Source organism: Sus scrofa, chromosome 3 (genome assembly GCF_054392235.1).
Source record: "Sus scrofa isolate SSC_HxYL_T2T_F1_AM1 chromosome 3, Sscrofa_HxYL_maternal_Yorkshire_Landrace_v2.0, whole genome shotgun sequence".
NCBI classification, from domain to species: domain Eukaryota; kingdom Metazoa; phylum Chordata; class Mammalia; order Artiodactyla; family Suidae; genus Sus; species Sus scrofa.
Window position 1 is genome coordinate 5,353,833 of NC_139385.1, and position 25,339 is coordinate 5,379,171.

The 25,339-nt window shown below is 57.7% G+C and overlaps 1 protein-coding gene across 3 annotated transcripts in view; it reads right to left on the reverse strand.

The window, feature by feature from the left end:
- Window positions 1–18,731, reverse strand: part of TECPR1 (tectonin beta-propeller repeat containing 1) — a 28,318-nt gene extending 9,587 nt beyond the window's left edge. For 2 of the 3 annotated variants that reach the window (XM_021086091.2, XM_085016453.1), the window contains exons 1-16: window positions 18,662–18,731; window positions 14,325–14,560; window positions 13,745–13,927; window positions 13,370–13,492; window positions 12,429–12,554; window positions 9,833–10,007; window positions 9,642–9,742; window positions 9,056–9,157; window positions 7,505–7,650; window positions 4,290–4,645; window positions 3,813–3,958; window positions 3,085–3,240; window positions 2,450–2,599; window positions 2,218–2,375; window positions 1,238–1,365; window positions 202–304 (exon numbers count right to left, since the gene is read on the reverse strand). In XM_021086091.2, the coding sequence (XP_020941750.2) occupies window positions 202–304; window positions 1,238–1,365; window positions 2,218–2,375; window positions 2,450–2,599; window positions 3,085–3,240; window positions 3,813–3,958; window positions 4,290–4,645; window positions 7,505–7,650; window positions 9,056–9,157; window positions 9,642–9,742; window positions 9,833–10,007; window positions 12,429–12,554; window positions 13,370–13,492; window positions 13,745–13,927; window positions 14,325–14,549 (2,378 nt within the window). In that variant the 5' untranslated portion in view covers window positions 14,550–14,560; window positions 18,662–18,731. The remainder of the gene's footprint in view (window positions 1–201; window positions 305–1,237; window positions 1,366–2,217; window positions 2,376–2,449; window positions 2,600–3,084; window positions 3,241–3,812; window positions 3,959–4,289; window positions 4,646–7,504; window positions 7,651–9,055; window positions 9,158–9,641; window positions 9,743–9,832; window positions 10,008–12,428; window positions 12,555–13,369; window positions 13,493–13,744; window positions 13,928–14,324; window positions 14,561–18,661) is intronic. The other variant, XM_085016454.1, reaches the window with a different exon arrangement.
- Between the last annotated feature and the right edge of the window lie 6,608 nt (window positions 18,732–25,339).

Below are 25,339 nucleotides of genomic sequence, written 5' to 3' on the forward strand. Positions count from 1 at the left end.
CCCCCTAGCCTGGGAACCTCCATATGCCGCGGGAGCGGCCCAAGAAATGGCAAAAAGACAAAGAAAAAAAAAATGCAGGACATGTAAAGATTGGAGGGAAAAAGTCCTGCCAGCAATCAGATCCAGCAGGTTCCAGTCAGGGCCAGGAGCCAGCTGGGCCGTCCTGCTGGGTCCTGTTGCCCGGGCCTCCGAGCCCCTCACCTGCTGGTGTAGCCCGTGACCGGGTTCCAGCGCTGGTTCTCGTAGATGTAGACACACTTCACGTCCGACTGCGTGTAGATGTTGCTGGTGCTGCTGGCCAGGCCTGGGGGAGAGCAGGCGGCTGGACTCAGGCTGCACCTGCCCGCTGGCCGCTCGGGCGTCTGCCTGGAGCACCGGGGGCTGGGCCGAGGGGGGCTCCCAAGCTGGCCGGCTCGGGTTTCTCTCTTCTGGGGTTGTCCAGGGGCTGCGTGACTTGGGTGAGAAGGCCCCCCAAGCTTCCCCGCCTCACGCTCTGTTCTTGGCTGCTCCCCTTCTGGGCCGTTTTCATCCCACGTCCCTGCACCGGGCAGGCGTGAGGCCCACCCCGGGCCTTACGAACAGAGGTGCCAGGACCGCTCACACAACCCTGTGCGCCCCACTTTCCTCATCTGTGAGGTGGGGCCAGAGGTACTTCCCGTCTCGCACCCAGGGAAGCTGCTACGCCTGCCTGTGCGGACGTGCGTGCCTGCGGTCTCAGTGGACCACAGCTACACGCTGAGGTGCGTGCGGGCTACGGCACGGAATGTCGCATTTTGCTGTTTTCCTCCGCCTCCATGTACCTGTACGAGGCACAGGGACCCTGCCTCGGGAGCTTAGGGAGCCCACAGGGGGTCGACAAGCCCTCCTCCCCCAGGGCACGACCCCCCTAAGCGGGGCTGGAACTCAGAGTGGGGATCAGGAGACTGGGCTCCTGCCGCTGCCCCATCGCGCCCTGAGGTCTCTGTGGGGTGAGGGCCTGGCGGCAATCTTTCTAGGACCTTCGAGGGCCCAGTTCGGCTCAGCTGTGGGTACCCAGGACGGCGCACGGGAGGGGAGGCCTCGTGGGTTGGCCCCGGGACTGCAGAGGCTGGCAGAGGTGAAGGTCACCTGTCAGCCAGCTGTCAGCCGAGTGTCCGCGCTGGGCCAGGGAAGCCAGCCAGGGATTAGAGGGGGGCCGGCCCGGGGAGGGGGGGGGGTGCTGTGGGCAGGGCCGGGGAGCCGGTCCTGCCACCCTCACCTTGGAAGCAGCCTCCCCCGTAGCCGCCCGTGTACACCCAGGCCGTGTGGTCGTAGCCGATGCCCCACACGACGCCGCGGCTGTTGGCCTCCACCACCCGCAGGTGGCCCCCCATTTGCCGCCAGAACCTGGAAGATGGGGCTGGGGGTGAGCAATGCGCCCGGCCGGGCTTCCCGGCCTCTGCCCCGTTTGCTCCTGGGTACATCCCACTTCACTCATCTTTGGCCTCCAGTGTCACACTGCTTGAGGCCAAGGAAACCCGCCTGGCTTCCCATCAGGTATTAATCAGCGAAGGCAGGCTCGGAGCCGGCGCGCGGGACCCCCGAACCCCGGAGCTCTGTGGATGGAGTCCAGGTCAGCGGCCTGAGTGCCCCTCTGCCCCAGGCACTCTGGGCCGGGCATGTCGCCGCAGAGCAGGATGAGCCACCACACGGGCCAGCAGACAGGCTGTGCGGTGACACCACAGCCTCCTGGAGTGCAGGGTGCGGCTGCCACCTGGGTCACCCTCCTGTGGGCAGAGGCCCTGCCACTGTCACCAGAGGTGACTTGTCCAACTGGGCAGTGGGCACACAGGGCTGCTGCCGTGGACAAGTCAAAGGTAGATGGATGCCCACCCTCCCCTCCTGTGCGGGGCCTCCTGGCTGCACCGTCGCCCGGGTCCCCATGGGCTCGGGGTGGCTTCTGAGGCAGCGTCAGGGCAGAATCGGGAGCACTGAGTCTGCTGCCTCGTCTCCACCTGAAATGCCCCAGGACTCTGCTCAGGCTGCCACCCTCCCCTGGGTGTGACCTCACTCCACCTCGTGGATTTAAATGCCACCTGCGGGTTGTGCCCTTGCCCCCCACGCTCCTGGTCCTGCTTGAGGTCCTCGCGCAGGCCCAGGAAGACTGGGGGCCTGGGCGCCAGCCAGCCAGTGGGAGCCCAGCTCTGGTGTAGGCCGGGCGGCCAGGCCCCCGCCCCATCCCGAGCACAGCCAACTCACATCTGGTCGCAGGGCAGCGGGCGCTCGGGGGCCTCGAGGTCCGGGCTGGGCTCGCTCACAAAGATGTCCCCCTTGCAGGTGACGGACCAGATGGCCTGCGGCGAGGGGCGGCCGTGGACCCTCCGGCTCTCACAGCAGGACAGGTTGAGGAGGGCAAGCTGCCGAGGGGAGGTGGGTCAGCGCCGGGAAGGGGGGTGGGCGGCCCGAGAGCGCCGGACCCCCGCCCGCTCACCCAGTCGCTCATGTCCTGCTCGGTGGCGGCGGCCAGGCGCACGGGCCACCTCTGCCGGGTCCTCTCGGGGGTGTACAGGGCGAAGGAGTGCTTGGCCTCGCTGAGCACGGGGACCAGCGCTGTCACCTCGTTGAGGAACACGTGGATGTACTGTTGGGGGGACAGAGCCATCACCGGGGGGCTGGGGGCGTTGGGGGCCCTGGGCAGAGCTCCTGCCCGGTAGAGGGCCAGCGACAGCTGGGTCACCCCCGATCCCACCCCGGGGCCTGCAGGGTTAGGGATGGGCGGCAAGTTCGGTACGGGGGCCTGGCTCGTGAGAGCCTTAGGGACATTTCTGCTGTGACAAGGGCATTTAGAACCAGAGCATCGGACTGGGCTCAAACCCCAGCCCAGGAGGGGCGGGCGGCTCTGCCTCCCGAGCCTGCTGTCTCATCTGGAGCACGAGGGCCTGGCAGCGGCTCACACCTGCCCGCCTCCGGCCCGATGCTGCCAGCGTGGGCCAGTGCTTTGTAGACGCCACACGCGGTCCTGGGCCGAGCACCTCTGCTCCAGCGCCCCGGGCTCTGTGTCCCCTCCCCTGGAGGCCCCCTCCAACCTGACCACCCCCTGCAGCTCCCCCAGGGGCCACCACCCACCTTCTTCTCCTCGTGGACCACGTAGTAGACAAAGAGGATGCTGTCCCGAGCGCCATCGTGCCCCGTGAACTGCTCCAGGGCCACACGCACGTCCACCCACTTGTGGGGTTTCCAGTCGCACCACCACTGCAGGGCCCCGGTCTTCACCCACACCGACTGTGGCACAGGCCCCGGAGGGCAGCGGGATGCGTCACAGGCAGGTCCCTGGGGCTCCCACGCTCAGCCCAGTCCCCGGCACCCCCTGGCCCCCCTGGCCCCCCCCGTCTCTTTGCTGCCTCACTGGGGGGTCCTGCCCAGCACTTCCAGCTCCCCCTCTTCACCCCAAGGACAAAAGTGATGCCCCCGGACATCCGACCAGGTCCCAAGCCAGTGAATTCCATCATCCCCAGTCTGTGGGGTGGGTACCGCGACCCTTGCTCTGGATGGGGAAACTGAGGCCCGGGGGTGGGGAGTTCTATGCCTGGCCCAGCATCGCAGAGTGAGCCAGCGGCAAAGCTGGGACCCACACCTGCCTGCCTGTCTCCAGAGGCCCAACCTGTGCCACCAGCATAGATGCAGCCAGGTCCTCTGTGCCTGGAACAGACGGCAGGTGGATAAACGGACTCTTCATCCTTGAATCTACACGGGGCTGGATATACCCCTCCGTTTCTCCCACCGCACCCCATGGCTGGCATACAGCAGGCACTCAATGAATGCCTGCTGGAGAAAAGTGCCCGGGGACGACCCACCTGCTCCACCGCCTGCTCATAGTGGCGGAAGTTCTCCAGCTCCCGCTTGGTCCTTTCCGTGAGCTGCTGGAAGATCTGCTTCCGCCAAGCAGCGGTCTGGGCTGGCGTGATGGACAGCGACAGCGTCTGCACGGAGGGGGACAGGCCTGCGGGCCGGCCGCAGCCTCAGGACCCCGGCCCCCGGCCCGCCCTCTTTTTCCTTTTTGGAACCCGCCCTTTCTTTTGAGAATGTGCCCATCTCTGCAAAATGTCTCGGGAGCCCTCCCTCCTGCCATTCGCCCTGATGGGAAAGCTGACGGCCCCGCAGCTCAGCCTAGAAGGGTCACCAAAGCCAGGACAGGAGAGGCCGGGGCCCGGGCTGGCGCCCTTCCTTCTGATGCCCGGGCTGGCCTTCGACGGCATCAGACAGACGGGCTGAGCCCTGTGGGGGGCATCAGGCCTGCTCCACCGCCCCCCCGGGCATGCTGCTGCCCTTACCCGACTGGACGGTGAACCACTTGAGTGTGGAGTGGGCCTCCACGGCGCAGCCTCCTCCGGACACCCAGGCCCACAGCGGGTGGCCGTCGGCGCCCTCGGGCTCCTCCAAGCCCAGCGGGAGGAGGCCCAGCGAGGAGAGGTCGGAGGCCTCGGCAAAGCCGGTGGCCGTGTGGCTGGGCCCCCTCTTGGGCTCCTTCAGGTCGATGTTGGTCCAGGGCAGCTCGGCCGGGGTGGAGGCAGGGCTGGTGACCTCCGGCGCAGGCTCAGGCTCAGGCCCTGGCCTCTCAGCCTCCGAGTCGCTCGGCCCACAGGACTCGCCGCTGCCCCGCACCTCGTCGCCAAAGAAGCAGCCAGCGCTGGAGGGAGAGGGGCAGACCCGTGACTCCCTTCCATGCTGTGTGACCCCCGAGCAAGTCATGGCCTCTCTGGGCCATGCACACAACACCTGCTCCCCAGGGACCTAGAACCCAGGGGAACTTCGTTTTATTTTCCCTTTTATTTGTACTTTATCGTTACGATTTTTTGGTGGTGCCTGCAGCATGCAAAAGTTCCCTGGCCAGGGATTCAACCGAAGCAGTGACTCAAGCCACAGTAGTGACAATGCCAGATCCTTAATCCACTGAACCACCAGGGAACTTTAAAAGGTCCCCAGGCCACCCCCAGACCCACCACACCATAGTACATCTTGGGTGGAGAGCTGGTGGAACTGTTATTTTTTCATTGTAAGATACACGTGACATAAAATGTACCATTTAAAATTATAAAAGTGGGGGAGTTCCCTTGTGGGGAAGCAGGTTAAGGATCCAACATGGTCACTGCAGCGGCTTGAGTTCAATCCCTGGCCTGGGAACTTCCACATGCTACAGACCTGGCATAAAATAAAATAAATAAAAATAAAATAAAATAATAAAATAAAATAAAACAAAAAAATAGTAAAATACAGTGGCAATAAGTATATTCACAATATTGTTGCACCCCAGAGGAAACAGTCTCCTCTTCTCCCCCAAGCTCCTGGCAACCACTAATTTGCTTTCTGTCTCCACGGATTCACCTCTTCTGGACACTTCAGCTAAGTGGCCTCGTGCCGTATGTGACCTTTGGAGACGGGCTGCTGTCTCTTGGCGCAACATCAAGGCTCGGCCGTGTCGTACCTGTGTCAGTCCTTCACTCCTTTTATTGCTACCTAATATCCCACTGTATGGATGTCTCGAGTTTCAGGCATCCACTGATGGACATTTGAGTCATTTCCACCTTTTGGCTATTGGGAATAGCGCTCTATAAATATTTATGTGCAAATTATTGTTTGAACCTCTGTTTGGGGTTCTTCTGGGTACAGAGGTGGGAGTGAAATTGCTGGGTTCTACGGTGACTCTAACGTCCCGAGGAACCGCCAGATTATTTTCCAGCGGGACTGCACCATTTTCACACCTCGGCCAGCGGCGTTCCAGGTTCTCCACATCTTGTTAACACTTGTTATGTTACTGTCTTTCCAATTACAGCTGTTCTGGCGGGTGGGAAGTGATACCGCCTTGCGATTTTGTTTGCATTTCCCTCAGGACTTGATGTCCAGCCTCCTTTTCTGTGCGTGCGGGCCATTTGCATTTCTACTTGGGAGAATTGTCTATTCGAGTCATTTATCCCCACCCCCCCCTTTTCTTTTCTGGCCACCACAGCATGTGGAGCTCCCCAGCCAGAGATCAGATCAGGCCAGGGGTCGGATCTGAGCCGTAGTTGCAGCCAGAGCCGCAGCTGCAACAACGCTGGATCCTTAACCCACTGTGCTGGGCTGGGGATTGAACCTGCGTCCCAGTGCTCCCAAGACACCACCCATCCTGTTGCATCACAGCAGGAATGCCTCATTTGCCCTTTTTAAATTGAGTTGCCTGTCGCTTGGCTGTTGAAGTGTAAGAACTCTTTATATGTTCTAGCTGCTGGACCGAGTCAGATATGACTTGCCAATATTTCCTCCCATTTATCTTTTCACCTTGACAGTGTCCTTTGATGCACAAAATATTTAACTTTTTTTTCTTTTTCTTTTTTTGCTTTTTAGGGCCACACCTGTGGCACATGGAAGTTTCCAGGCTAGGGGTAGAATTGGAGCTACAGGTGCTGGCCATAGCCATAGCCACAGCAACACAAGATCCAAGCCGTGTCTGTGACCTATACCACACTCACAGCAACAGTGAATCCTTAACCCACTGAGCGAGGCCAGGGATCGAACCTGCATCCTCATGGATCCTAGTCAGACTGATTAACTGCTGAGCCACAAAGGGAACTCCCAAAATGTTTAAATTTTGCTGAAGTCTGCTTTATCTATTTCCCTTTAGTTACTTGTGCTTTGGGGTGTCATAGTTAAGAAGCCATCGCCAAAATCAAGGTATTGAAGGTTTGGCATCAGTGGTTTTGGACGTTCGCAGCTGGTTCCAATGTGCTGTTCCCTTTAAGAACCACCAGCTGAAACTCCTAACTCCTCAGGTAAATGTGAGTGAACCCTGCACGGCCAGCTTCCAGGCATCTCTGGGGTGATGGTGCAGCAGAGGGCTGACCACCACGCTGGGCGAGCAGAAGTATGTGGACCAGAGTCTGAGAAGGACGCGAGCTGCAGGCAGGAGTGCGGTGCCCAGGGCCCCCCACCCCGCCCCCAGGCCACACGACCCAGCAGGTAAGTGCTGGGGATACTGGGGAACCCTCCTGCTGTAGAGCTGAGGCCTCCCCAGCTAAGATGCTAAGTTACCCGCCTGGTCCCAACGGCCAGTGAGCAGGGCCGAGACCGGTCTACAAGCTCGAGTCCCAGAGAGAGGCCTGGTCCCCAACACGGCACACCTGGGACCTTGCCAGAAATGCCAAATCGCCTCATTACTCCGGGGGCGGGGCGTGGAGAAGGGCGGGAGCCAGGCTGTCAGGTGATTCTGCTGCAAACCCGAGGGCCCTGCTCCTGATTAGAGACGCTCCATCTTCTCCCTGGGCCTCCCTGGGCACGGGGGCCCCAGCAGCCTCCCCGCAGAGAAGCCTCTTCTCTGCCAGACCTTGAGGCCACAGGACCAACGGGCCAGCCCTGCTCCGCGTCAGCCCCCCGACGTGGACGGACCTCCCCGGGCCCGAGGACAGGGAGGGAGGAGGCCCCACAGCCTCTCGTGGGCTCTGGGGGGTCGGGACCTGTCTTCTCCAGCCTGGGACGAGGCACCGACCCCGCCGAGTCCCGCCACCCCGATCACCTGAGGAGGCTGGACGAGCTGCCCGAGTGAGAGCGGTCGCACTCCCGGCCGGCGACAATGGCTTTCCACGTCCTCCCGCTGAGCTCGCTCTGGGTGACGCCCTGACGGAAGTACAGGGCCCGGTCCGCCCAGCCGATGCCCCAGACCTGGGACAGAGAGAGGTACGGCTGGGGGGAGCCTGGGGTGGGGGGTGCGCCCCGGGTCTGGGGGACGCATCTGCAGAGGCGGGCAGCGCGTGGGTGAGGGCGCGCCTGTCGGGCCAGGAAGGGGATGGGGTGGCCGTGCAGTGAGGACAGGAGTCAGATGTGGGAAGTGGAGCCCAGGGGGGCCTGGGGAGGGCAGGCGCCAAGCTCAGGAGAGGCAAGGACCCCAGGGGCTTCGGGAACCAGGGTCCGGGGGAGGTGTGGGTGCCGGTGGGTGCTGTGCAGGACACAGGGTCCCCCCATGTCCCCATCCTCCCTGTGGCCTTTGGTGGGAAGGAAGCTGCATCCAAATGAACCCAGAGGATGTCCCCGTCTTTTTAAAGATGCAAAATAATCTTGACTCTGACCTCATTTTCTATGGGAAAGGTGGCCGAGCCGGCCTCCTGCCCTTGGCCTTTGGGTGCTGAGGAAGGCAGGCACCCTGGGCAGCTGAGGAGCCTGGGAGCAGCCCATATGGGGCCCCAGCCTTGGGGCACCTGAAAGCAGAGCTGTGGCCCCTCGATGGCAGGGCTGCGGCATCTCTATCACTTGGTCATGGCAGGTGATAGAGACGTGCTCAGTCCAGGGGGCACCAGCCAGTGCCCGCCTCTCCCCTGACCACATGGGCCCAGCTCCCAAGGTGGGTGAGGAGAGCGTGGGGACACAGGAAAGGCCAGCTCTGCAGGAAGAGCTTCTAGTGCAACGGGGAAAGTGTCACTTTCACATCTGGAGTCTTCAAAGAAGCCACATCTCACTGTCTATGGGACGGAGGCTGCGCTTCAGGCGATGCTGAAGAGACGCTGTGACTACAAAGTCTACAAAGTCGGAAGGTGTTTCTTCTTGGACTCGGTGATCTGATTTTACCCCAACAGTTCTCAACAAAACCCTTCCCAGGCTCAGAGTTCCCACTGTGGCTCAGCAGTAACAAGCCCAACGAGCATCCATGAGGATGCGGATTCAGTCCCTGGCCTCTCTCAGTGGGTTGAGGATCTGGCATGGTCGTGAGCTGTGGTGGAGGCTGGCAGCTGTAGCTGCTCTTTGACCCCTCGCCTGGGAGCTTCCCTATGCCGCAGGTGCAGCTCTGAAAAAGAAAGAAAAAGAAAAAGAACCCCCTCCCGCCAGGCCTCCGGGGTACACGCCCCTCCCCCACACCCATGCTCACTGCCTCGGCTCTGAGGGTCCCTGGGGGTGTGGCCTGGGACAGGTGGGGGCTCCAGGACTGGAGTGCGCAGAGGGGCTGGGACCCCCTCCCGTGCAGGCCTCGTGAGCGAGTCCAGCGGAAAGGGACAGCAGGACGCATGGGGGACCCCATTCTGAGCCGGGGTTGCCGCCCCTGCCCGGGGGGACCAAGGCTCAGGACCGCACCCACCTGGTCATTCAGCCCCACGTTCACCATCGTCATTTCTCCCACCATCTCGATCCAGCTGGTGCCACAGGGATTGTGAGAGTTGACACCTCTTCGGAACCAAACCTGGGAACGTCAGACATAAATACGCCTGCCTGGGGTGGGGGGCACTGAAATGGATGGTTGGTTTTTTTTGGTTTTTTTTTTTTTTAAGTTTTGGGAAGAACAAATGAATAATTTGGTCCTTGGGTTTAGACCACAGATGAGCACAAGCACACTGTACAGAAAAGCTGCCCCTGACGTGGGGTTGGAAAGAGATGACGGATGCAACGTGAAAGCAGCTTATTTTACTGGATTTGCCTCTGATGAAGCCAAAGTGACAAGCTCTGGGCAGGAGAAAGCAAAGGGTTTCAGAAAACTGGCTTCTGATTATTTGAGATGTTTCGGCCTGTTGAGCGACAGGTACAGCCGCTCTGCACTTGGTACTGGGCTTGGCCGATGCCAGATTCGTTCTAAAGGGTTTAGACCACACTCACAAAAACAAAAAACCACGCAACCCTCAAAAGGAAACGGAGCCCTCGGACCCAGTCCCTCGGGAACCCCGGCTTACTTTCCGGTCCTTGGTGACAGCCCAGAGCACGCCGACTCCCGCGGAGACGTGCATGATGCCATTTTCTGACGTGGGGGGCTCCACTATGGACCACGAAATTCCTACGGGGTCCCAGGAGAAAGTGTGGGCGCCCGGGCACCGAGAGCTGCACACACCCCACCCCGGCCAGCAGGGGGCGCAGGGCCGCCCACCTTTGGGATGGTTCCTGTTGATTCCTTCCCGGACCAAGGCCTGTCCCTCCCAGAGCGTTGCCCACAGCAGGTCGTGGGGGCCACAGCTGATCTGAACCACCTCCCCGGGGGTGTCCACCAAGGACCACGATGAGCCTTCGGGGTTGGGGTGGCTGACGTCCTCTCTGTACCACACCTGCGCGGCGAGAGAAACCCACGGGGAGGGTCAGGCAGGGTCAGCCAGGGCTGCGCGGCCGGGTCCTCTGCCCAAGCTTGGCCGCCTTTTCATCAGCACCTGCCCAGCCCGAACCTGGAGTCTCCTGGGGCCCCGGGGACCAGGGGGCCAGGACCGCCCAGATCTCGGTCACCCCCTCCCCCACTGCCGTCGGGATCCTTGAGCCAGATGAGATGACTCCCCATCCCTGCTAAAAAAACGCGACACGGACACCTGGATATTGGCGGTCCGAGGGGACCGCCCTCTTCTGCCATCTGCTTCATTGTGAGAGCACCTGCCTCAGGCCGGTGTCCTGCGCCCCCTAGTGGCGACACACTCTAAGGGAACCTGTCTCTAGCAGAAGCTTCCCGGTGGTTGGTAAGGAAGCCCCTAAGCCCCCTCCCAGGAATGTCTAAACCCTCTGCCTCTTTTCCTCCTTAACCTGAAGAGAGAGCGCGTAATAAAAGACTTAAGGGCTGAGCCACCCGCTCCTACTGTGCCACCTGTTTGGCTCATTCCATCTAGAGGGGGTCCAGGAGGACTCGGACCCCTTCCAGAGAGCTGTTTCACGGTGGGGACTCTATCGTCTTGCTCTTTTTTTTTTCGTTTTAAAATTCTTTATTAGATATGTGATTCATACTAATTTTATTTATAAGCTTTAAATTTTGTCCTAGCTAAACTGCCTGAACATTTGTGAATTACGTGCCATGATCTCACTTATAATGATACAAAATTTTCAGTGATTTAGTATAGAAAGTATTTTCCAAGGAAAAAAGACAGTAGAGCAGATTGGTTATAACCTGCCATCATCATCACCCACAAATGCATGTGTTATGGGTCGTATTTGCACATGATGTTTGGGGCTTTGTGTGTTTTTTGTTTGTTTGTTTTTTGGCTGTGCCTATGGCATGTGGAAGTTCCCAGGCCAGGGATTGAACCCATGCTGCAGTTGCGACAGCAGCAACAGATCCCTGACCTGCTGTGCCCCAAGGGAACTTCCAGCACATGATATGTGTTTTTTTGTGGCTGCACCAGTGCATGCAGAAGTTCCTGGGCCAGGGACTGAACCCAGCCCACAGCAGCAACCTGAGCCACAGCAGTGATAATATCAGACCCTTAACCCACTGAGCCATCAGGGAAATGTTTTTGTTTTTTGTTTTTGTTTTTTGCACATGATGTTTTGCTGGGTGTTTCCTCAAACACCTTAGAGAATAAATCAGCAGCTAGGCGACAGCGGCTGTCCCTCACTGCAGCCCCAGGCCCAGGCAGCCCCTCTTCTGCTTCCCACTGGTTTGGGCCCAACTGTCTGCCCAGATCCTTCTGGGGCCCAGGGTCCTGGTCACACCTTTTACGGATCATAGGAGTGAGGCAGGACAGCCTGGCTCACACCAGGCAATGCTCTCAGGCCTGTTCTCCCTTCTTTGCATCCAGGTGGCATGGCCCCTTGACGGGGACTCTGCTCCAGGCCAGCTCCCGCCACCCTTCAGCGTGGCTCAGAAAACGACAGCTGACGTACACCCAGACCAAGCAGGACCTAGAGGTAAGCCTGGTAAAAGCCTGCTGTGACTGTTCCCGAGCCGACCTGAGAATTTGGGTCACGTTATGCTGAGAGCATGGAGTCATGACGAACACTCGACAGTCACAACCAAAGTGCTGGTTGTGCCAAGGACAGTTTAGGTCACTGCTGCTTTCGTGGGTGGGTTTTATTCCTGTGCTAGGTTCACAAACTCCCCAAGAAAAGAATCCCCTCTCCTTTCTAAACATCTGACCCTCGTTCACCCACCCATCCATCCACCCACACACCCATCCATATAACCATCCATCCACTTATTCACCCCCCCACACATATCCACCTGTCCATACCCCATCTGTCCACTTATTCATCTATTTATATACCCACCAGACCATCCAGCCACCCACCCCCATACCTCTCCACCCACCCACCAGCAATACACCCATACACCCACGCCCATCTGCCTTCCTGCCCACAACACTGCTGGAGCCCGCTGTGTGGGAGGCACCGCAGGGGAGCAGGCAGGGGGCTGAGGCTGTCCGGGGAGACAAGAGTGATGGTGTCCGAGCCAAGGGTGGACAGTGATCAGTGCTCAGGGCTCAGAGGAGAGATGGGCGAGGACCCGGCCTGGGATGGGAGGTCAGAGACTTCTAGGAAGAGCGGGCCCCAGCAGGCCCCCCAGGACAGCAGGGGTCACAGGAAGGCGGGCTGTGGGGCCCCCAGTAACACGCTGCCTGCCCAGGGCAGCTGCAGCTCCAGAGCCAGGAGGGCCAGGCGAGGTCTGGGGCGAGCCCCTCCTTCCCCCTGAAGGCCAGCTTCCCTCCCACCCCGCTACCCGTGGCCCCCTCCTTCGGCCACCTCCCTCCAAGGCCCGAGGGGCACAGCCTTACCTTCCCCTGCAGAGACACGGCCCACACGGACAGGCGGCCCACGGGCTCATCTGTGATCTCCCACCCCCCCACGGAGAGGTCGTTGAAGGGGTCGGGCAGTTGCTTGGGGTCATCCTGCGACGGGATCTGCGACAGGCAGGTGCGAGGCAGCAGTCAGTACCTGAGGGCACCTGGGCCAGTGGAAGGCAGCGCCCCCTCCTGGTGGACACCAGGACGTGCAACCCCCCACCCCAACCCGCGTTCCGCTGTGGCCCTGAGCGTGCTGGCTGCCTTCCATCCTCCGGCTTGGCCCCTGCTGACGCCACAGAGAAGGCAGCATCAGGACAGAGAGCTCCCGGCCTGGGCCCCCCACCCTGCCCTCTATGGGCTGTCAGGCCTGGGCTGCTGTCCCCGATGGGACCCCGGCTTTGCAGTTGTGATGCCACTACCCCTGCCTGCACCCAGAAGGGGGCTGATCAGGCTCCTGCGGCGAAAGTGCCCCTTGACCTTGGTCGTCCCCTAGCTGCTGGCTGCTTCCAGCCCAGGGGGCGGGAGGCTGGGCCCCCCTTGCCGCATGGGCCCTGCAGAGGGGCGGGGCACTGGCTCCTCTCATTCAAGGTCTTATCGGACCCTGGTTCAGGCTTCATGTCCCTACGTTGGTTTCTCTGGATCACGGAAAACTACAAGAGCCAGGGTGGCTCCTGTGGTGGTGGCAGGAGAGGTGGAAGGGCACTGACTGAGGCTCAGGGCCAGCCAGTCCTGTGCTGTCCTGGGCCACAGTCTGCTCAGCTCCCCGAGCAGCAACCCCCAAACCAAGGGACAGGCATGGCCTGCACAGGAGCACAGCAGAGGCCAGGCCCAGGGCTGGCGGGGGGTCCCCTGTGCCCGTGGGGAGGGTGGGGGTGAGGGTCCCTGTGACTGCAGTCGCCCCCGCCCCCCAGGCCACACACAGGCTCCCAGACCTGGGCCCACGTGTCCCGGGATTTGTATCTCCTGTACCGGATCCACCGACGCCGGCGCACGCAGGAATTCCACTTCTTGTCTCTAGTGTAGGTGGCAGGGAAGTCGATGGCGTATGTCCACCCCTGAAATGTCAAGATGGGGCGGGGGCGGGGGGCTCTGGAAGGCGCTCCAGGAAGGAGGAGGAGAGCCGGGGTGGAGGGGGCAGGATGGGGAGGGGTGGGAGCCAGCAGCAAGGCCAGGCAGCGGGGAGCACGCGGGGCACGGGCTGGGGGCTGGCGCCAGGGGGTGCTGGGGACAGCCCTGGGGGGACAGGCCGAGCCCAAGGCGCTCCCTCCCCGCGGGGGGGAGCCGCGGCAGGAACCGAGTTCACCTACCCCTTTCTCGGTGGGTTCCCCTCCAAAATTCTCATCCACGTACCAGTCCGACTCCCACTCCCAGTGCGGCGAGGGCAGCGCCACCCCATCCAGCGGCCGGTGCTGGAGCCCACTCACGTCGCTCCACGGCCAGCGGTCGCTCGGCAGGAGTGTCTCACAGAAGCCGCCCACGGGGTTCCAGCGCTGGGGGCCCGAGGCAGAGGCCAGCCTTAGGCCCAGCAGCCGGGGGCCTCCCTGGGCCAGGGGGACCCTCCCGCTCGGCTCCAGGATGGGAAAGGAGCAGAGGACGGGGCCCTGCATCCTAAGCCAGCACCTGGACGGCGCCCCCAGGGGCCGAGGAGTGACTTCCACCCTGAGCCGCAGAGGCCACGGCCCCCTCCTCGTGCGGAGCCGGCCGGCTGCCTGGATGAGGACACAAGAGGGGCCCCCCAGGGAACCAAGGACCCAGGATGCTGCACGGCTCGCATCTCAGGCAGAACGAAGGCAACGCGGGTGGGGACTGGCCGGGAGCCTGGGACGTGGAGCTCCCAGCCAACCAACCCACTCGGCAAGCCCGACGCGTGCCCACCCGGGACCCCACCTGATTCTCATAGGCCTCCTCCCGGCGGCGGATGGGGACGTCGCTGGAGCTCACGCGCACGTACACCTGGTGGTCGCAGGCGATGCCCCAGCAGCACTGCGCGGCCGCGCTGACCCGCTTGAACTCGAGCTGGGCGTCCCTGCACAGCTCCCAGTGCTGCGCCGCCGTCGAGAGGGTGCACACCCTCCCAAAGAGATCCACCGCCCACAGCGCCGAGCTGGGCATGGCCTCAGCGGCTGCGGGAAGACGGCAGAAGGGCACAGGTCAGCATCCGTGGCTCCGGTGGGGACTGGCGGGGTGGGGTGGGGGGACAGACAGCTAGACCGGACAGGGAACCCTGGGCGCAGCTGTCTCCTGCCACATCTGGAGAGCAGGGTGAGCGCCCCCCACCCAGCCCCAGCCCCGCAAAGCAGGGGCAGAGCCCAGCTCTGGCCCACCGCCCTGTGCTGTTCCTTGTCTTTTTTTCCTTCACAGGATGGGGGCTTTTTTCAAACATACAAAAAAGGCCGGAGAATAATACGTAACTACTACCTACTGCCCCCAATTTAACAAATGTCATTATCGTTGCCTTGTTTTTAAAGGCCACCCACGGCATATGGAAGTTCCCAGGACAGGGGTCGAAATCAGAGCTGCTGCTGTGACCTATGCCACAGCTGCAGCAACACTTTAACTTCCTGTGCCAGGCCAGGGATGGAACCCAAGTCTCTGCAGCAATCTGAGCGGCCGCAGTTGGATTCTGAACATACTGTGCCACAGCGGGAACTTCTATGCAGTCATGTTTGTTCGTTTGTTTTGTCTTTCTGTCTTTTCTAGGGCCGCACCCGTGGCATATGGAGGTTCCCAGGCTAGGGGTCTAATCGGAGCTGTAGCCACCGGCCTACACCAGAGCCACAGCAATGCCAGATCTGAGCTGTGTCTGCAACCTACACCACAGCTCACGGCAACGCCGGATCCTAAACTCACTGAGCAAGGCTGGAGATCGAACCCTCAACCTCATGGTTCCCAGTTGGATTCGTTAACCACTGCGCCACGATGGGAACTCCTCTCCTGGTCCTTCTTGCCTCCCTTCCTTTCTACTCCATGGGGTGTATAGGGTGACCGCTGTGCTCTACCTGCCCGGGCTGAGGATGCTGCTGTTTCCTGGGGTGAAACTCCCGGAGCCCTGGCTTCCGGTAGAGACAGGCCTCCCCCCATGGCAGAGCCAGACCCACAGTAGCAAGACACAGCAGCCTGGGGAGTAACAAAGAGCAGCTCTGCCTGACAATACGGCCCCCACACCCAAGACAGATCACTGCCCCAAGGGGCGGACACAGCCTTTCTGGTTTGGAAAGCAGAGCTACCAGCAGACAGAGTCTGGGTGCCTTGAGGCTGGAGCCAGGTTTTCTGCTCCTGAGACACGCCAGAGGCACAAGGGCGATTCAGAAAGAGAGGAGATTGGACTATGACAATGCAGATGGAGCATGTCTGAAAACAGGAGCATCTGCTGTGAGCAACTGGGCTCCTTTGGAACAAAGTCTCTCTTGCAAACACCAAGGAGGAAAAGTGCAGGCTGGGAAGGGAGTGACTGAAGGATAAAGGACAGGAAGCAGGGACATGGAGCAGGTGCCGAGCTTTGGGAAACACCCAGGACAGGAAGTAAAGGAAGATGACAGGGTTGGGATCCCAACTGTTAGAGTGGGGAAGCTTGATCCTCCACCCAGGGCTCCAATGCCCAGGGCAAACATGCGGGATGTCAGGATACCAGCCATTTGAAAACTGGCATCTGTGTCCGGGTGCCTGAGCTGGGACCCCTGGAAGAGCTGTGCTCCGCCCCCCATGTCCCTCTGCTCCTCCTTGGTCAGGCCTTAGGGTCTACCTCTCCACCTGCAGCATCTATGCTGTGACGAAGAGTGCCCACAGCCACTCTGGAGCCAGAGCGTGGGAATTCGAATCCTGGCCCCACCACTTTCTGGCATGACCAAAAGCTGGCCAACTAACCTCCCTGTACCTCAATTTCCTAATCTGTCAAAGGCAGGAAGGAAGACTGACCTCGCTGTGTAGTTGTGAGAATTTAATGAGACCAGACTTCCCGTTGTGGCTCAGCAGAAAGGAATTTGACTAGTATCTATGAGAACTCAGGTTTGATCCCTGGCCTCACTCAGTGGAACTCAGTGGGTTAAGGATTCGTCATTACCATGAACTGTGGTGCAGGTCACAGATGCGGCTCAGATCTGGTGTGGCTGTGGTATAGACCGGTGGTCACAGCTCTGATTTGACCCTTAGCCTGTGAACCTCCAAATGCCGTGCGTGCAGCTCTAAAAAGATTAAAAAAAAAAAAAAAGTGACCATATAGGTGAAGAGTTAGAATAAAGTGGTCAGTACCCAGCATGACCCAATGAGTGTTACTGAGGTCATTCAATGACTTGGCATTTGCTCTCACAAACTGCCACTTCTGTCTCTTAAAAACCAAGAAATTAAATCCCTTTGTGGTCAGCCTGCATCTTCAGCCTCTTCACTTCCTCTGTGCCTCCCTGTGCTCTGCACGTCATGGGCATTCATTCAATATTACAGAAAATCACAGCCCCTTGCATGCACCACACTGCTGACTCCCTGAGCTAAGCGCAAATACGGCTCCAGGGAAGTCACGTGTCATCAGTTACTTATGTTAAAAGTAAGGTGCTAGTAGGTGGTTAGGTATGTGATAAAGTACTGTAAACTGACAACGGTAGAGCCTGGGCGGTGGGTATGTGGGCATTGACTGTATATTTTCAGTTTGGCTATATGTTTGACAATTTTCATTATAAATTGTTGGGAGAAAAGTAAGCTTTTTTACAGAGGGTAAGGGGGGATGTCAGTTTCCAGGGTGACATTTTAAGTCCTGTCTTCAAAGATACTTCTCAGCTCACAGGTCACTGTATAAGTAGCAACTTAGGTCAGGCTCAATCTGCAGGTGGATCTCAATGAATGAATGGGGATGTTGGACTTGGATGCACTTTGCTCCAGAGAAATGACTAAGCAGTAATTTCCACAGAGACATAATTGAGCCTTCTGGGCACCTAACAGAAGATGCTAGAGAAAGGTGGGGCTTGGGGATATGCTTGAAAAATCTGGTGTGGAAATCCAGGTACCCATCACTTCCCAGCTAAAGATGACATGAGGGGAACATCCTTGGTCAGCCCCCCCCCCTTTCTGCCCTTGCCAGGATGTGGTCCCAACTTCTCAAGTCACTTCCTGGCTGTGAGGTGATGGAGCAATCTGTCCTGGGACACTGGGTCACTAGGTCAGAGCACTCCTGAAAAGGAGGATGGAGCATTAAGTCCCATGGTTCTGAGATCCCAGGATTTCTTTGTTTTGTAAAGGTAAAGGGACAGCAGCAGCATCTTCCAAGAAAGCAACCTCTGATTCACCAAGAACTTCTGCACAATGAATTCCAGTTGGACCCTCAGTCATTTTGCTTAGAAGGGCTGCTCACCACCTGCAGAGCCAGCTGCCTGCCGACACAGATTACTTAACAGATCCCTCTGGAGACATAAAGGTACCCAAGGGAAGGTGGGGTGGGGGGAGTAGGGTTATGTGCGGTAGAGGGAGGGACACAGTTCCCAGGAGAGCCTGAAGGTTTACTTCCCAGTCAGCGGTTAGGACTCCTTCCTGCAAGGCTTCCTATTGGTCTGTTTTTCTATCACACATCCTGTCTCATTCTCCCCCCTGCACAAACAGAGCAAACCCTGGCTACGAAAGTGGCTGACTGCCTGCCAATTGTGGGGAGCTTTTGTAAGGCGACATCGAGGTGGGAGAAAAGAGCAGAACATGCATGGCAGTCGAGTCCTTCCCAGAGAGCAGGTCCACCCATTCTATAGAACAGGAGGTGCCCTGAGGGGGCAGCTCTTAAGATGAACTCCCAGCTCCCATCATTGGGGCGGTCATCCTGGTTTCACTCTGGTTCGGTGCACTTGGGCGACAGGTGGGCCCCCTGCCCTGCCACCAGTAGCATCTCAGAGATGGGCCCTGACCATCTGTCTGAGCTAATCCCGCGGCAAGCAGATTTGCTCTCACCACTGCCCAGAGGAGGGACACACAGGCTCCTCGCAGTTCGATCCTCTGAACCCGAGGATCAGCAGCCCAAGTCACTTCCCAAGTCACTCCAGCGCAAAGGCTGGTGGAGGTGTCACGTTCCGGGGGAGGTGGATGGCGGACAGGGGGTGGCGCCCCGCAGCGAGTGCGGGAAAGAGCACCAGCACAGCCCCTTCCTACCTCCCCGCGCCGTGGGGCAAACGCAGCTACTGCCCCCCGGCACCGCCCCAACCTGGGGAGGGGGGGCAGGGCGCCCGTCCCACCTCGTGGGCCACCGCTGCACTCACCTGGGCCGGCGCCCGGCGGGCAGGTTCGCGGCGATTGCTCCTCGGCGGCAGGGAGAGCGGGCAGGCCCTCCCCCGCTGCCGGAGAGCCGGTGGGCAGGAAGCGGCAGCCAGGCCCGCTCCCATTGGTTGGCCTCGCAGTGACGCAAGGGCCAGAGGCGCGGGATTGGCTGCGAGAAGCTGCGTCACCTGCCGGCTTCAGGGTCTCGGCGGGTCGCTCGCCCGCCCACTTCCGGGGTCTCGGGGAAGTTGTGCTGGGGCATTTGGTGGAGGGGCCAGCTTCCCGCTCTCCTGGGAAGGAGGCCGCTCCCCACCAGGACTCCGCCCCCGACCCGGGCTCCCCAGGACCACCTGCACGAGCAGGCGCTGTGTTCTCGGGGTGCAGGCAGGGACGGGGGAGCATCCAGGGGTTCCTGGATGCGAGGAGCCGCAGGGACTGAGGACGGAGGAGAGCCGGCTTGTGGACTCTCGGATCTTGGGCGTGGAAACTGGTGTCTAAGTGGTTTCCATCTAACTGAAGTGTCGCCTTGAGTACACATGAAGCTTTAACCTTTTGGGAGAACTCCTGGAAACGTGATTTTGTGACCACAGCCTGACGCGGTAGCAATAACAGGTCACCCTCTTTTCAGGCTCTTGTGTTGCCAGCGCCAGAAAACCTATTTTGAGGTAGCTAATATCATGATACTAACATGTGAGTGCTTGCTGAGTGCCAGGCGGTGATGTAAGTGTTGTCTGGGCAGCTTCTCACGTCATCTCTCCAACAACTCAGAGGGGCAGGTGGTGGTGATGTTCTCAAAGTTGGGATGGAGAAAGGAGGACAAAGCCAAGACCAGGAGATGGGATTAATGAAAGGCCTGGCACAGCCAGACATAGAGGCAAAAGCAGGATTACCTCCCATTCTCTCTGGTTCTTGCTCCTTTCTGAGGACACAGTGGGCAAGTCCCACAGGGTCGACTCCAGTGGGAGCAAAGGCAGAAGCCTCTGGTTCACCCTGGATGGCTCTATGGAGTCTTGTGCATAATCGAGGAACAGCATTTGTGGACTGACTTAGTCTGGAGATGTGGGTGGTATAGATTATATGTTCATGTCCCCCCAGAATTCACCCACTGAAATCCTAGCCCCCAACGTGGTGGTATTTGGAGACGGGACCTTTGGGAGGTAATCAGGTCATGAGAATGGTGCCCTCATGAAGAGACTAGTGCCTTCATAAGCTGGGACACAGGAGCCCTCACACCCCTTCCCCTTATGGGGATGCAGCAAGAGGGTGGCTGTCTTCATGCCAGGAGGCATAGACTCTGGACACGGTATCTACTGCTGACTTTTGCTCTGGGGCTGTCAGCTTCCAGAATTGTGAGAAATCAATACTTGTTGTTTAACCACCCAGTCTGCACTATTTTTGTTGTAGCAGCCTGAGCTAAGGCCCACAGCTCCAAGGCTCAGCCAGACAAAGTGAGTGGTTCCTCAGAGGACAATTAGGGTACTATTAGCAAGAACATGAGTGGCTGCTAATGGCAGAAATATTGGTCTGGAGGTAGAGAGAGCTGGATTCTGTTCTCTCTGTGATACTTTGTAGCCATTTCTCCTCTCCCGCCTTGGTTCCTACTTGGAAGAGGAGGTGAGGTGGGAGCTCTCCAAGGTCCTTGCAGCGCTCCTGTGCGGGGGCAGAGTTCTGTCTTCCTGGATTCAGGGTCTGACACCATGGACCTTCTGGGGACCCGTATTCTTCCCTGACCCCACCCCCTACCCCCCAATTCATCCAGCCTTCACAGAGCTGACTCTTCTTTTTTTTAAAATTATTTAAAAATTTTATTGGAGTATAGTTGATTCCCAATGTTGTATTAGTTTCAGGTGTACAGCAAAGTGAATCAGCTGTACATATACATGTATCCGTTCTTTTTTCCTACATAGGTTATTAAAGGACATTGAGTAGACCTCTGTGTGCTGTACAGTAGATTCTTGTTAGTTAACTATTTCTTCGCATATTTTCATTTTTAAGTATTTTTATTATAGTTGATTTACAATGTTCTGTCAGTTTCTGCTGTACAGCAGAATGATGGATTACACATATATATACATTCTTTTTCTCACATTATCCTCCATCATGTTCCATCACAAATGATTGGATACGGTTCCCTGTACTATACAGCAGGATCTCATTGCTTATCCACCCCAAATGCAATAGTTTGCATCTACCAACCCCAAATTCCCAGTCCATCCCACTCCCTCCCCCTTCCCCTCGGCAATCACAAGCCTTTTTTCCATGTCCATCAGTTTTTTTCTTTTCTTTGGAAAGGTTCATTTGTGCCATATAGCATGTGGTATTTGTCTTTCTCTTTTTGACTTACTTCAACTAGTATGAGAATCTCTAGTTCGATACACATTGCTGCAAATGGCATTATTTTGTTCTTTTTTTTATGACTGAGTAGCATTCAGAGCTGACTCTTCAGTTATTGTCAAGAGGTCTGCATTTTCCTGCATGATCTTTATTCCTGTTTCTGCTTTATCATGTTAACTCCCTTGTCCTGTTTCTTCCCCATTCTAACCCTGTCACTTCTCTCCTGGGCCAGACGCAGGGGGTTCAAATTCCAGGTCCATCACTTACCCTGTGAGTGTCTCAGGCTCTGAGCCTGTGTCCTCATTGGCACAGTGGGAATGGCACCACCACCTGCCTCTCCCGGTTGGAGGGAGGGTGACGTGACAAAGTGCATGGAGAGCCTTACAACAGTGCCTGGCACCCATGGAACACTCGCATATTCCTAGAATTATTATTATCATCATCGTCATCACCTCTGGGTTATTTGGGCTGGAACACTTGGGCATTTGCATTACTGCTTAGAGAGAGTTCCAGAAATACTTTAGAAACAACACTGGATTCAGCACTCAGCCCCATGATTAAATGGAGGGCTGCTTCCAGGATGACGGGCCATGACCGTGTCTGGTATATGGGACGGGGAGGGATGGCTGGACTGATGCCCACGGTTGCCCATCAGCCCAGGTGAGAGTTCAGACTCTTCCCAACAGCGTCCCCCCACCTGGCTCCACTTTGGGCGGTAGCCCTGTCTACCGTGAACCTTTAAGCTCGAGCCTTGGCACAACTCCCTTTGCGGGCACCCCCCCCCCAGCACCCCATCAGATCTCTAGGCTCCCGCCACGCAGCCCCCACTGTCCCATGTGCCCTACCCACCTTCCTTCTCCCTCCGTCCATTCTCACTCGGCCTTCAGTCTCCGTCCGCTCTTACTGACCCGGGAGGAAGTAGACCCGGGAATGTACAAAGCCCCTCACACTTTGGTCGTTCTCCGTTCGAACCCCTCCCACCCTGGATTGTGATCATTTTCCCGTCCGTCTCCCTGGCCATACCGGGAGATCTCCGAGGGATGACTTTCTTACTCATCTCAGAAGTTCCAGGGCTTCATGATGGCCTAACACACAAGAGGTACTCAACTTGCAAGGCGGGAATCACCCTCCCACAGTCCCCCAGCTAATGGGTAAATCATGCATGGAAAAATGTTGAGGAGCCTGAGCAGCACGGGCGGAGATGAGCAGCAGGGACCCCCACACCCCTCACTCCCCCTCTGCACCGCATCCCCCCCCTCCCACCAGCAACGTCAGAGGCAGTCTTTGCACATCCCCAAGGCGGCTAGGTGGTTCCTAGGCTCCTTCAATGGTAGGTCTCTTTGTTAACCACGGCTGTCTCCCTTCTCTGTGGAAACTATTATTCACCGGGAGTAAACTCTTACTCGCAAGGGCTTCGCAGGCTTTTCACTTGAACTCCCCTTACAGTCCTTCCTCCCTTTGTAAAGCCAGTCGGTCCAGTGTCTCCCAGGGCAGGACCCTGGGCAGCCTTGCTCCTTGGCTTTCGGTCCCTTCTTGCCACTCAGCCAGGGGAACCGAGCTCCCAGGGTGGCCCACACCGCACTGCTCCTCTCTTTACACTCTGCTCGTTAAGTGAATCCAACATGTCCATTTTTTCCTTTCCATACTTAAGGGGCCAGATGAAGCAGCTAAAAATACAGTGTTTCGGGAGTTCCCGTTGTGGCTCAGTGGTAACAAAACCAACTAGTATCCATGAGGACTCAGGTTCAATCCCTGGCCTCGCTCAGTGGGTTCAGGATCAGGTGTTGCCGTGAGCTGTGGTGTAGGTCGCAGATGAGGCTTGGATCCCACATCGTTGTGGCTGTGGTGTCGGCTGGCAGCTGTGGCTCTGATTAGACCCCTAGCCTGGGAACCTCCATATGCCCCAGGTGCAGCCCTAAAAAGATTAAAAAAAAAAAAGTACCTCTTTATAGACGTTTTATAAGAAAAGCATTCCTTCTTCCAGCTTTGAAGTAACCATATGTGCAGTTGATGTGTTACAGCTATGTAAGATCTAAGCTTTCAAATCAAGATTCATCAGTGTGTTGGGAGTTGCTGCTGTGGCTCAATGGGTTAAAATCTGACATAGTGTCTCTGAGGATGTGGGTTCGATCCCCGTCCTTGCTCAGTGGGTTAAGGATCCAGCATTGCCGTGAGCTGTGGTGCAGGTCGCAGATGCCTCTCAGATCTGGTGCGTCTCTGGCTGTGGGGTAGGCTGGCAGCTGTAGCTCCGATTCGACCCCTAGCCCCTAGCCTGGGAATCTCCATAGGCCCCAGGCACAGCCCTAAAAAGACAGAACAAAACAAAAAAAAAAAAATGCATTTCTCCCATCTCTGGCAGAGGAAAACGTACAGAACTGGTTTGTAAGAAAAGTGTAACTTGTGGCGTCCCCTGGTGGCCTAGAGGTTAAGGCTCTGGTGTTGTCACTGTCACTGCTATAGCACAGATTCAGTCTTTGGCCCAGAAACTTCTGCACGCCATGGGCACAGCTAAAAACAAAACAAACAAAAATGTAACTTGGGGTGCATGTGCACGTGGAGGTCCACAGACACACACAGGCAGGTGCCTCGAAGTGAAGACATGATGTCTTCGTGTCTAAGGGAAAACGTAACAGAACTTCTAAAAGCCAAATAAACACTGAGCTAAACCTGGAAGCCAGTGACCGTCACTGTCACAGCTGCCTTGTCCTCTGCCCAGTTATGCAAAGTCATGTAAACACAGCTAAGTCAGGCGTTCCTTTGGCAAACACTTTAGGGGCGCTTACCGTGTGTGAGCCTCTGAGCTGGCAGCACTGGGGTTCACATTGGCCAAGACACCTTTCCTCCTGGAGCTGAACAGGTCCAATGGGGGTCAAAGAAATACGTTACGAGGCAGGATAGACTATAACCCTTCCGGGTTTATTTGAGTGGTGAGTATCAAGGCAGTTGATCAGGGGTTAAGGAAGAAAAACTGGAGTTCCCGTTGTGGCACAGTGGAAATGAATCCAACTAGGAACCATGAGGTTTCGGCTTTGATCCCTGGCCTCGCTCAGTGGGTTAAGGATCTGGCCTTGCCGTGAGCTGTGGTGTAGGCCCCAGAAGTGGCTGGGATCTGCTGTGGCTGTGGCTGTGGTGAAGGCTGGCAGCTGCAGCTCCAATTGGACCCCTAGCCTGGGAGCCTCCATATGCTGTGTGGGTGGGGCCCTAAAAAGCAAAAAAAAAAAAAAACAACCAACTGATACGGTCAGTGGTAAAGTACAAGGGTCGGAAAGCCCAGGTTAATTTGCCTGAGATAAGCTACCCTCCAGGAAGCAAAATAAAACTTGCACTCAGACTTGAGGTCCCTCATGTCCTCGTATTTATATGCCAGAAGCCATTCAGGTCTCTGGGTTTATCTATTATCTTCTGAAAGCTTCGCAAGTAGGACCCGCCTTGCCCTCGCCTTATGCATGATCCTGGCTCCACTTTGCAGAGTAAGCAGTTTGAAGAGCTTCTCCTGGCACCACACCTGCACAGAAAGTTCAAAGCCAGACCATAATTCGGGGCATACCTGTACATAAAAGGAACGTAGTGTATAGTTGACTCCAGAAATACAATTTTTTTCTTTCTTTCTTTTTTTTGCCTTTTCTGGGGCCGCTCCCACGGCATATGGAGGTTCCCAGGCTAGGGGTCGAATTGGAGCTGCAGCTGCCAGCCTATACCAGAGCCACAGCAACACGGGATCCAAGCCGTGTCTGCGACCTACACCGCAGCTCACGGCAACGCCAGATCCTTAGCCCATTGAGCAAGGCCAGGGATCGAACCCGCAATCTCATGGTTCCTAGTTGGATTCGTTAACCACTGCGCCACGATGGGAACTCCAAGAAATACAATTTGTCAAGTTCGCCCATTGTCCCTAAAAAGCCTTTCGCTGTCAAAACATTTACAGGCATCAACACAGATGAGGGTCATCATTAACCTACTCCGGGCGGGTGTTTCCTCTCCCAAACCCCAGCATCCGTCTTTCCAGCACAGAAACAGAGTCCCGCTGGCTGCCACAGCCATGCAGCCCCTGGCCCCGGGAAGGGACGGCCTCGGCTCTCCCAGGCAGGCAGGGCGACCAGGACAGATGCCACCCGGGCAGTCCCTGCGCAAGCTGGGTCCAGACTCAGATCTTCCACCCCATCCTGTCGGGCTTCTCTCCATCCCCACAGCCAGGCATCCACAGTGGCCAGGACGGGAACCAGCAAAGAAGGGCCGCTAACTTTCCAGCAAGAAACGCTTAAGGAAACTTGACTTCGCTTCTGAGAGTGAACAAGATACTCACTGGAGGAGGTGCTGCGACATATGGCCGTGCTCATCGCAGATGT